General features: G+C 37.1%; 2 protein-coding genes across 6 annotated transcripts in view; both read right to left on the bottom strand.

Moving 5' to 3' along the window:
• Positions 1-866: 866 nt before the first annotated feature.
• LOC138910985 (uncharacterized) lies at positions 867-3824 on the bottom strand. Its single transcript, XM_070207575.1, has 2 exons — positions 3748-3824; positions 867-2719 (listed from the first exon to the last, which is right to left on the bottom strand). The coding sequence occupies exons 1-2, from the start codon at positions 3822-3824 to the stop codon at positions 2203-2205; spliced, it is 594 nt and encodes a 197-aa protein (XP_070063676.1). The 3' UTR covers positions 867-2202.
• Positions 2579-12620, bottom strand: part of Nlg4 (Neuroligin 4) — a 46619-nt gene continuing 36577 nt past the window's right edge. For all 5 annotated transcript variants that reach the window (XM_002053217.4, XM_032435036.2, XM_070206980.1 and 2 more), the window contains 2 exons: positions 9755-10196; positions 2579-2719 (listed from right to left, as the gene is read on the bottom strand). In XM_002053217.4, coding sequence (XP_002053253.2) covers positions 9796-10196 — 401 coding nt within the window. In that variant the 3' untranslated portion in view covers positions 2579-2719; positions 9755-9795. The remainder of the gene's footprint in view (positions 2720-9754; positions 10197-12620) is intronic.

The raw sequence follows: 12620 nt of genomic DNA, 5'->3' as shown, positions 1-12620 counted from the left end.
ATTCGAATTATTTGTATATGTTAAAGAAAATAACACTGAAATAATTGGCCCTTTACAATATAACACACTTTCTGGCGAAATGTTATGCTGTCATATAAAGAAAAGAAAGTACTTCTCAAACCCCTGATAAATTTTGCCCTGAACCAGTTATTCTACTCAATCGCTTGCACGTTTGCATTACTATTCTTAACTCCACCATTCATTGTTTTCCACATCTTTGTTGTTTTCGTATACCTAATAGCCTAATTTCACTATTAATTTGTTTTCCATAACTGAATACATATTTCTGATTCGCAACATAATATTTACAGAAAATGTTGTGGTTCGCTCCGAGGAATTCGTATTTTGGCGAATTTTCGAATTTCATATCGAAGTTATGAAATATCTGATAGAATTATTACCCTAAACAGCTGATATGTCGACGATTTCTAAATTAAAATTTAAAGTATTTAAAGACTGGCAAATCTCAAAAAGAGTCCATCAAATCGAGCGCCTACCACGCCTATAAACGAATCAAACCTATCAACTGTTTATTTAATGAAGCGATATTTTTGAAATTCATATTTTACCGGAATCTGACACTTGCTAATGCGATTTGCAGAATGTGAAGCTTGAAAATGTAATGTAGTGGAATTAGACTATTAAGCTTATGATAACAAATGTTAGTCAAACCAACTTTTGCTCAGCGTTTTGCGTATTCCGTTTGTTTGTGCAGACTTTCGATCCAAAAAAAAGCTTCAGTGAAAATTTCGGGTTCGTTCTCTTCCGTGTCGTCGCTCAGTTAATTAGTTAGTCAGGGCAAATAATTAAAAATTGCGCTTTAAATTTAGTCTAAATGAGAAGTTTTTCAAAAGCAAACAAAATGAAGGTTTATCATTTAATACTTCAGTTTATTGTTGTTTTATATGTTTATTTTATGCACCTTGTTTCCATCGGTTGATTTTTCATTATTACGACCTAGTTTTATAATTTTTGTATATATGCAACTAGACGATTATAAATTTTGCCATAAATACATTTTATATATAATTTATTTTCGCATAAGTTGTGTCCGTTAAAAAATTCTATTTTAATTAATTTGGAAAACATGAAAAACTAAATTATGTTTAGATTGAAGTAAAATAAAGCGCGTTGCAAATATGTTTCTTTTTTTTTACTCTTACGTTTGTATATAAGTTATTTTCTGGGTAAACGGGTAATTTACAAACAAATCACTCGAAGTGTGTTTAATAGGGCTTATAAGGGCATTTAATATTGTATATCGTTTTTTTTTTGCTTTTAATTCCCTTTTTTTTTGTTATTTGCTGAATTAATTGTTTCTGGATTCTGTCGGGGCTGGTTTTAATTTATATAAACATTAAAATGTATGTATTGGATAATTTATTGCCCACAAAAAAAATTTAAATTTAAAGCGAACACATTGAATAATAATAAAATTAGTTTTTGTTGCAGGCTGTCATTTAATTCATTGATTTAAGCATTTGCATTAAACAATAAACATTTGATTTGCTTTATAATTGTGTTAATGTTTGCTTTGAATGCAATTGATGTTGAGCCATTGTTCAATACTTTAATTGTATGGATTTTGGTTTCTTGTTTTTGGTTTTTCATTTTTTTACTTGAAGTAAACAATACCACATTGTATTCTCTGCTTCTCTTTTATGTCTAGAGGGCTTTCATTTTTCACTAGTATTATTTACATGGTTCAACGCTAATATTTGATTTTTATATTTTCAAACTCTTGACTGTGCTCTCCAAATCGCCAATTTATTGACAAATTTATTTGAAAAGATAAATAATCTTTCGTTTTTTTCATTTTCTATTTTTGTATTAACTACTCTCGATGAATGGTAGAAAAAATTGTGTGCTACACTTAACGACAAGAATGACATATAGCTCACAGATGCACTATATTGTTATACATATATATGTGTGTATATATATTTATGCATATGCTTATAGTTCACAACAGATTTAATTAGTAAACACTAACATTGACTAACACTTTGACTTTATTTACAAGAGCTTAAGTTCTATAAATTTTAACTACATGTATGTAATCTTATGCTTAGCAATGCTTTAATATATTCAGATTTTCAGATTTTATTTTAATTTTGAATCGTTTTCTCTTAACCTATGAAAATGTTGCTTAAAACTAAACAGAGATTAGGTGCAGTCTAGTAATTAACGAGTTCTTTCGGCTCAATCCGAGAAGTTCTTCTCGTCGGAAAAGCGCACATGATGCTGCTGCTTCAACCGTAAGCCGGCAGCGTTGGCGGCAGAGCTGCGCTGTTTCAATGTCGCCATTTTAACAATACCGTTTCCATTTCCGTTTCCGTTGCCGTTCCTGTTGCGGCTGTTGCCGCTGTCACGGCCGCCACCAGCTTTGGCATTGGCACTTCTGGTCGTCAGCGTGGGCGATATGGTCGCCGATGTAGTCGTGGATGTGGGTGAGGATGAGTTCGTCCACTGTTCATCGCAGGAACAGTAGCCGCGTGCCACGTCGCCGCCCTCGAGCGCCAGAGCATGAATCTCCCGTTTGAACTTGAGTTTCTTCAGTTGCAGCGGCTGCTCATCGCCTGCTCCTCCATCCCTAGTCGTACAAACTGTTGTTTGGTGTATCGCATTGAGTTGGCTGTCATCGGGGTCGTTTAGTTTTTGTGCCTCTTTCAGCGCATAGAAGTCCTCAGGCGTTTCGGCACGCAATGTCTCTATTGACCTGCAAATGGCAAAATAAAAAGCAAAATTAGTTCTCAACTTCAAGATACCCTGCCAGCAGTATTCACAAAATTACACACAGATGACAATATGCGTCGACTGTGCTGGGATTCTTCTCCCTTTCGCAAGTTAGATGTGAGATGTGTTACATACATTTCCACAAAACTAATAAAGACGTTTAAGCTATTCACAAATTTAGGGTATACAAATGACCATCCCATCTAGATTTTTGCGCAGTCAAATAGGAAGCCCTTTAAGAGCACTCAAAAATTTGTTTGGCCCTCTGTACAAGTTAATTACGACCAAGCGAAATAAACAAAAAATAATATAAATATATATATATAATTATGATTGCAGCACGAGCAAAGAATTTTGATGACCCTTAACATCAAAGCTGCAGCTAATTAATTTTATTATTTAAAAATATGTTTAAGTATTTTTTGCACCCTTAAATAAAGTGTATTTGTGGAAAGCTAAGCGGCACATTTCAGTTAGTTTATTTCCTATTCTCTTTCAAATAAATAATAATATTAACTATTAAATTCTTCAATGAATTTTTATACAGATCTTAGAAAATAAGCCTAGAATTCGCCCAGCTAATTCTTGATTCCCATTTTTCACACGAAGGAGTGGATCTTGCGAAAACCATGAAGTTTCCCCGCTCCTGTCTGAGCGTCGGGATAACAAGGTGGTTTAAGTCCAGCGAAGATTTTTAATGTTTTTATTTATTTGTGATTTAGCTCGTCAATTGGTATCAAGAATATAAAAAGCGAATCTATTGAGCGCATAATAAACTTTTAGCTCGAAATCAGCTAAGTTATGAAAACATAAAAGAGGTACTAAATTGGCGCAACATTTCTCTTCTCGGATTTTAGTTGCAGATTTAACTGAGTGCATCGATGTTGGCTTTGTAGTTGCTGTTGTTGTCGTCGTTGTTGTTGTCGCTGGCTGCCTATCAAACTTTACGATCCATGTTTATGAACAAGTTGCCTTGGCAGCTGCCATTGCCACGCCCAAGCCTGTGTCAACATGCAGGCATAGTCGCAACCAAAGTCACAGTCACAGTCACAGTCAGAGTCGCAGTCGGAGTCACATGGTTGCATCATTCTGTTCATTTGTGGCTGGCCCTGAAGCTCTTTGTTCTGGTATTTGTATCTCTATCTAGTTAGTGTGTGCATGTATCCGTATCTGCCAACTATTAGTCCATTTGAAGCTGGCATTGCCATTATGCCTAGCGTACTTCATTGCGCTCTGTTGGCATTTTCCGTTATGCCTTTGCTGTGTTCTGCTTACAAAAAATTCAACAGCAAATCTTGCCCAGCCTTGCTTATATCTGGAATATATATACACAACACCAACCCCCCTCTGGCCATTATATAGACGTATATTTTTTCTGCGTGCTTATTTTTGCACTAGAGTGAACTCAGCTTGTGTCTGGTCGCGCGAAAATTTATGCAAAGAAAGCGAAAAGTGCAAACTAAAGTGCAGCTGCTGAAAGTGCGGCTGCCTTTTGTTTTGGCCGCCCGCTGCTGCTGCTGATGCTGCTGATGCTGATGCTGCTGCTGCAGCTGTCAGGATGGCATCTTCCGGCTCCTGCGGCTGCTTCGCATCCTCTGCTTTCTCAAGTTCCACTAGTAACCCTGGGGTGTGGTATGTGGCCTGGTGGTCGCGTGGCATACAGTTGAGCGGACAATTCTCCGCAGATATCCAGATGCATGGGGGAGGCGGTCGACGTTGGCGCGCTCAGAGTTCAGACTTCACCTACTGCTAAAAAGCTGCAAAACTGAGCAATTCCCGTAATACGAATCTTAGCTACAATGTGTGCATTGTGTTGGAGCCAAGGAAACAAAATATTCAGTGGGTCTCCATGTGTGTGTGTGTGTGTGTGTGTGACCATCATTAACGCATTACACGCGTGTTTGTGCAGCTACTTTGCATATTTTGTTAAAAGAAAAAAACAAGATAAAAAAGCTTTCTTTGCCACGCCGAAGATTAAATACCCTTTTACACAATATAATTTAGAAGAGCAAAGGCTTTAGTGCCGACCGATTTTTATTAGCCATATTATATTATTCCTATATTAACAGGATTCTACTTAAATTGTAGTATGATACAAAGTCAATACAAAGTCGAATTAAACAAACATCTGGTCATGTTATGGACAACTTTTTAAGATTTACTTAAAGTTAGTTAAGGAAGCCTAAATTAGATATGACATCCGTGCAAACCACGATTAAAAAGCATTTCCAAATTCATCCCGCTGATATCTATTATAGTACTATTATTATTTATATAGTTTACATGTGTAGTTGGGAGGATTCATATGTGTTATGTGTAGCCAGTGTCCTCTGTGAAAAGATTCATGCTTTCTAATGGCTGTACAATAACTTGTTCGCATTTCCGTGTGCATACGAGCAAGTCAGGCCAGTCCGGGCATACTATTCAAAACGTTTTGCTTATCCCTTTAATAGCTCGTGTGTTGGCTTTTGCTTTCAGTAAATTCCATAAAGATTTAACCAGAGGAATCTTACAACTTTTGCATTTAGCTCGCATTTCAACTAAACTCCAGCACACAATGCGGTTGCATGCGTTTTAGTTGATTACCAAATGTATTTATTAATAATTTCGGCACAGAGTTATGCGTTTGCCCCAATGCATTTCCCAGCTGTAGCAATTTATTTAATTTCAGACAATTAGAAATTTGATTTAAGCCATGACTTGAAAATGTAAACACTTTAAAATTAAGAATATGCTAACATATTAAATAATCCGAATATGCTAACATATTAAGAATCAGAATAATTGTGCAGCTATCAGTAAGTAAACCTCGCGCTTGGTTATTAAGCATAGAGTAATAAACAGATATCTGAGTGACGGCGCATGCAGGCAATTGCGCTGTTGTACACAGACGTATTGGTTTATAAGCCAATAAATTGCAGCTTGAATAGCAAACCGAAGCTCGTCTAAGCCTTTACAGTTAATTGGAACAATCAACTAATTTTGTTAGTCTTAAGGTCAATTATGAGCCTTTTGAAAGTTGATATTTTCTCATAAAATATTTGAGCATCAGTTAATTGCCTTGCACTAAATGGTTCAGAAGGTAAATGACTTTAACTTAAAGGGTATCTAATAGTTAATATACATATGTATGTGTAGCTGACTTCATGTCAAATTTGTTAAAATTGAGACTACATTTTGAGAATTATCATGATTATACACATTTGATGCGCAGGAGACTGATATTAAATATTCTGCTAGACTCACTCCAACAAATGGACACAAGTAAGAGGTTCTAGTCTATTATTTACCAAAATTGCCCAAAAAAACAGGATATCGATATCGATTTTTATCGATTGCTTGGAAACGGAAACAACCTACATCTAATTTCAAGTTTTTAGCTGTTATAGGCTCTGAGATCCTTGCACTCATACATACGGACAGACAGACAGACGGACATGGCTAGATCGACTCGGCTTTTGGTGCTGATCAAGAATATATATACTTTATGGGTTCGGAGATGCTTCCTTCTGCCTGGTACATACATTTGGAATTTGCACAGATACAATATCCGCTTATACGCATTAATGGGTTCAGGGTATAAAACATATGTTTAGTCTTCGGCGAGTCGACTATAGCTTTACTTTCTTCCTTTTTCTAGTTTTCTCAATTTTGAATCTCTGCAGCTCTGTTAAAAATGAGTTTCCAACTAGTTTACTTTTTTTTTTGCACTCTCTACTAGGGTTTCTTAGTGAAGCGACCATTACTTAACCAAGTGCCAAATTATGCACAGCTGGCAACAGGAAAAACTGAAACAAAATGTAAGAAATACGAAAAATTAATGTTTATTGTGCTTTTAGCACATATACACGTTGGCAGACCCGACCCCAACATTCCGCAAGTAGCTTCTACTTGTATATAAGTATGCACATAAGTATACCCGCCATATATGGTGGGTGTAAATTTACATAAAGGTTGCCACTTGCTGCTGTTACTTTTTTACTTTGGCAGGAAAATTGCATTTCCCTCGAGCACAAGAGCGCAAAAGAGAAGAGCACAAATGTTAATCAGCTAAAAGTCATGAAGGTGATGCTGCGTGGAGATGCAAGGGTCTGGGATAGCATGTTGGCCACTCTGCAGGTACTTTCGCCAGGTGTAAGCGAAAAAAACAAAAATGAAAGAAATGCAAATTTAATTGTATGCCAGCTGAATAAATGGGCATCCGCAAGCCCAACAACACACAATACAACACCAATTTCTCCGGACTATGCTAAATTTAAAGGGCTGCAGGACAGCGTGCTATGCGGCTGCTTTGAGGATAGGATATCAGAGTTGCAATATATTCAAGCATCTGCTAGCCTTTGGATATAGGTATTTACAGATGGCAAAAGTTACTTTCTTCATTCAGCTTTTGCGAGATTTTTAATTTATTTTTGATTTATTGCACGCCCTCTCAGCATAAAGATTACACTCAAATTGTTATTATATGTAGATCGGATGGTTGAGCAATTTAATGTTCACACACAATACTTGCAGCTGACATCAAATCGTATTGCATTTAATTAAAGGCTGACATTGCCTACATAAATCTGACCTGCGGCTGTATTTTTATTATTATTGCTGGAAATCCAATTAAAAGCTCTGGATATTAAAGTAGATTTTTAGCAAGACAAAGGAATTCTCTTGGGGCCTATTCGACTGAACACTGTAAATAAACAAATTTACAAATTCTCGATTTCACGCGAAGTTCAAGTAGCTGCTACTTTCATAATCTGTGCTTGTGGTTTATCTTATTATTATATTCTAAGAATTATTACTTGCTTAAGACGGGGTATTTTGTTTTTTTTCTTCTTAATTTTTGTATCAAAATTGAGTTTGCTTAATAATCTCTATATATGAAACTGTTGGTACTGACTAAATGACTGAATAACTAAATGACCGACTGACTGACTGATTGGTGGCCAATACCGTAAGAGACAGGAACCTGGAACTGTAGTTACTTTATGTGAAGAAGGTGCACGTTAAGATCCGCTCTCGGGAAATTTCACCCGGATATGTAGAAAAGTAGCGAAAAACGTTAGTATTAAATCATTTTTGTTTACCATTCGACCGGCCTTAAACTCATTTTAAGAAATCTGTGCTTAAATTCATTAAAGGGGGTCTTTCTGAAAAATCCATCCCTTCTTGTTGATAAGAGAGGTCAAAGATTTGGGTGGTGACGTTTCGTGCTCAAATTCAATTCAACGGATCTATATGAAAAATCATTTGGGTCGTGTAGAATTTTTGTAGAATCCAAGCTTCCTCGATAGGGGCAGTTTTATAATGTGTCAAATTTGCATTGAATTTTTTTTAACTCTACATCAGAACTTAGTGAATACGTGTTTAGCGATTTGGGAAATTTCACCCGCAATAGCGGTAAATTGGAGGAAAATCATCAATGAAATTCTTTACCGTTTTCAAACTCATTTTCAATGATCTTTGAGAGAATTTATTTTATACTTGACATGGGCACGGCGTTAATATCCGCTGGTTGATTATATAATAATTTTATTTAGCTACCTAATTGGTCATTCACGTTAAAAACTGTTCACGTACGCGTTTCGACGGGCAGTTTACATTTTAATTTTTATATTTTATTTTTTTGCTCATGTGTTAAGCTCTAAATCAAATAATTTTCCCAGGTTAAGGTTAGAGTTTACCTTTGTGAAAATGCCTAATGGCTGTCAACCTGTTTAATATGCTCCTGACTTCTTTGCGAGCATTTGGTTGAAGCTGAACGTGATTGTTGTTGCTATTATTTTCGGGTTTTTCCATGTCAGCAACAGCGGCATTTGAGTAAAGGAACTTTATGGGGATTTTACTTAAAACTTTTCTTTATTTTTTGTTTGTATTTATTTATCAAATAAGGGAAAACCTTTTTTTTTACCCGAATTTATGTCATGATGCCTGCAATATATTTGCTCAGCACAGTGGCCATATTTTCATATTTTATGTCACCTTTACGTTAACCTTGTCCATTTTTCAACCGAATAAGGGTTTCACTTTGTTGTGATATTTGCAATCGTATGTTGGTGTGTTGATTATATGTATGTATGCAACCTATACATACACATACATTAAAGGTGAAACTTTAAACAAACCCGAGAGCAATTCAATGAACGCTCAATTAAACTTTTTGTTTGCCTTGAGCTGACAATCAACATGTTCAGAATTTTTGACGCCGTTTTTATACCCTTGCACAGACTGTTATTAATTTGTCATGAAATGTGTAGCGCATAGTAGGTATATATATTCTTGGTCAGTATCAAAAGCCGAGTCGATATAGTTATGTCCGTCTGTTTGTTTACATGCGAATTAGTCTCTCAGTTTAACAGCGATCCTTATGAAGCTTTGCATCAGTCCCTCTTTCTATTGCACGCAGTACATATGTCGGAACCAGCTGGATTGGATCATATAGCTGCCAAAAGAACGAGCGGTCGAAAATTGAGTTGTTGTATTGGAAACCATTTTGTGTTTTTTAGATATCTTGACCATACCCGGAAACAACTATTTACCCTATGTTTCTTAGAGACGGACAAAGCATTATGAAAGGGTTCGTTCTGCAAGGGTATCAACTCTACAGCAATTTCTATGGTTTACTTAAATGCTAATATAATAAAATAAATATCATGCAAATCGCCAAAACTTTGATGCTAATCCCTGACATAGATTGAAGGAGCTTGATTCGAGCTGTTGAGATGAGCAGGGACATACTCAGCGAACTAACACAAAATATTTTATGGATCGATCTTTCAAGGATCAATTCAAACATAAGTAATATTTTATGCAAATATGTTTACTCTTAATAGCTGCACTTTCCAGTTATTTGCAATTAACCATGCTGCCACAAATGCTTAACTAACTTGATTAGATGCGGGATGAAGCATTCCAAGCATGAAATCTCGAGGTGCAAACGAACAAATAGCCGGCCATTGGGCAAACACACTTGTGATATAACAATTATACTGGCCGAAGCTGGAAAAGCTTGAGGTCAACTTACCCCGTTAATGACTATAAGTCCAACTCAAAGACCGACACCTATCAGACACGCATCTCATCCATTGCTGCCTGTGGCACTTGCTGCTGTTGCTGCAGCTGCGATGCAACCATTGGGTCACCATGGGTGTTCGTCATGTGGCTGTGGGAGTGTCCGTGTATGTGGCCCTTGGAGGAGCTGGGAGCGCTGCTGACGCCGCTGCTGCTGCTGCCGCCCGATGGCGTTTGATCGAGCAGCATATTGCCTCCGGGCCCGTTTGCCGCCATGCCGGTGTTGATGATGCTGCTGGTACTGGTGGTTGTCGTTGTAGATGAGGAGGCGGTGCGCAACGGTGGGCGTGGACCGCGTATATAGTGCGGTTGCATGCCAGTCAACACAGCCCCATTTGCCTGATGTTTGCTAACCTGCTGCTGTTGCTGCTGCTGTTGTTGATATTGTTGTAGTTCTGTAAAAAAGGCAGATAGAGCAGGGAACTTGTAAGCTACTTATGTCGTTGTGCATATGTCGGCATATTAGCAAGCAAATGTTTGCTACCGAGTTGCACGAGGTATCAGCAACAACAGCGCCAGCAAACAGCGCCCATAACAAAAGTCAGTTTGTAAACAAGAGCGTTGAACATAAACTAGTAAGAATGCGTCCCAGTCGGGTGCCTGACTATGAGGTACCTTGGACAAGCGCCGAGCTGCCGTTACAAATATTTTAGATTTATTCTATACCATGTTATGTATGTGCATACGTGATTCTTCTGCCCTTTGGCTTACGTTATGTATGAAAACTGCATTTGTGCTTAACACGGGTATTGAGAGTCTGCTTTTTATGAACATTTCAGCGATTACAAGTTAGGGTTCCTAATCCGTCGAGCGTTATGTTTTAAAATGAGTTTTGGGCGGAGGCATCTAAAAATATATTTTCACTTATCAAGTTTGGTGTATCTAGCACTTCCAATCTCTGAGTTATGGTTAAAAATCGATTTTTGTGGATAGATATCGAAAAAATTATCGACAAAAATGATGGGGGAAAAGGTATTTTAAATTTGAAATGGATTTATTCATATCGTATGACAGACAAATTTGACTAGTGCTACTCAGCTCGTTGACGTGATCAAGAATATATAGTTTATATTTGTTCGGATATGCTTTACTCTTTCTGTTATTCATATCTGCACAAGACCAGCATAGCCTTTTCTCCCATTTTCAATGGGTTGAGGGTATAAACACACAACGACGACATCGTTGTTGTCATCGACATCATCATTGGTTTTTTTGTGCCTTTCAATTGCCAACCAGCTAATGTCCTGCCACCAGCACTTCTGTCCCGCAGCCCTCAATATGTCGTTCAATCCATATAGTGCAAATGTGTGCAGTTATTGACGCTGCTAATATTTTGATGTTTTTCCATACCCCGCGACCGCATGCCATATAATGTGACAATAACCTCTACGCCCAACCTGTAATATGCGGAGTTCTATGTGGGTGTGTCTGTGGGTTAGTTAATTTGTTTGCCTGCACTGCAAATAGAATGCAGTTTTATTGTTGAGCTTGCGAAAATGTCACGCAGTATGACACGTCCTGTCTGTTGATTAACGTAAACGAAAGGCGAACTGTAGCTTCATTAAATTGTTGATTTTAAGCTAAGTCGCAATAATTAGTTGGCTTTGACAATATTGATCTAATGCAGATCTTCTAATGCAGATATTGTTCAAAAGGTGATGTTAAGAAGAATGAGCTTTATTTTGTTTTAACATATTCTAAGATATTGAAGGTTTATAAATAATCCTTATTTTGCAAGCTAGTATTAATACGAGATCAGATAAGAGGCTCTAGGCGTGAGTTGTAATAAAAATAAATTTAAAAACAAGTAAGAGGTTCAACTCGGATTCTCGCGACAAGGTGATACCCTGAACCTTCTTATTCCAACATCAAATGCAGCTCGCGCTAAGCGCTCTTTTGCTTTAGTAGTAATAGAGATAAATTCAACAGACATACATTTAAACAAATACATAGTACCTTTTTTACTCATTTTCAATGGGTTAAGGGTTAAAAAAAGAAAATAAATTTCGCAAAAGCAGGCAAACTATTTACTTCAACTAACAAAATTTAGGCAAGTTGGGCTTTGGCAATTTAAGTACTAAGTGGATGTAATAAGGTTACAGACTGGGCGGCGAGTTGAGCTAAAATGATGTGCCAAAATTATGCCAAAAATTCTCTTAGCATCATGCTTTGATAAAGCATCGAAGCAAGTTGTTTACTTTCATAATATAATAGTGCACGCCACTCAATGGACAAATAAGGCCCGAATAGACCCACCTTAGAGAGCAGTCAAATTAAAGTGAAGAAGTTGGCTTCGTATATCTGGGAAAAGGTGCCCGAAGTGGCCACCAGATTAGAGAAAGATCAAAGTAAGTTGTGGCTCACTTTAAGTAGCGGTCATTTTGCCAAAATCTACACACACGCATACTCGTCCTGCGTAGCAAATTATATGGTCAAAGGAAGTACTAGTTAGAGTAGAAGCCCATGTACAATTTCGTTTTAGGACCCGGTGAGACCTGCCCTAAATTTGGAATATTAAATTAACAACGGTGCGTATACGTAATATTGCGCAATGAAAGCGACCGGCTGTGTGTGGTGTGTAATAAATTTTCAATTTCCATGCATTTTGTTAGTTTTTTGTTGTCCAAAATACGATGAACAGCGCAACGATTCTAATTTGTATGCGCGTCACTTATACGCAATGTTGTACAAATGCACAAATATGACCCGCATGTAATTCCAATGCAAATGCTGTAACAAATGGCCATAATAGAAATGAAAAATATTACAAGCCAACTCCACAATCCGCAATTACGTACTATTTTTTTTTTGCAAAAAGC

This window comes from Drosophila virilis, chromosome 2 (assembly GCF_030788295.1).
Source record: "Drosophila virilis strain 15010-1051.87 chromosome 2, Dvir_AGI_RSII-ME, whole genome shotgun sequence".
NCBI lineage: Eukaryota > Metazoa > Arthropoda > Insecta > Diptera > Drosophilidae > Drosophila > Drosophila virilis.
Note: the sequence above shows the minus strand (reverse complement) of the source record. Positions and strands in the feature narration are given on the sequence as shown.

Coding starts and splice junctions, on each gene's coding strand:
- LOC138910985 (XM_070207575.1), bottom strand. CDS start 3,824: ATGATGCAACCATGTGACTCCGACTGCGACTCTGACTGTGACTGTGAC. Junction 2,720..3,747: donor GGTTGCGACTATGCCTGCAT/GTTGACACAGGC, acceptor TGCCATTTGCAG/GTCAATAGAGACATTGCGTG.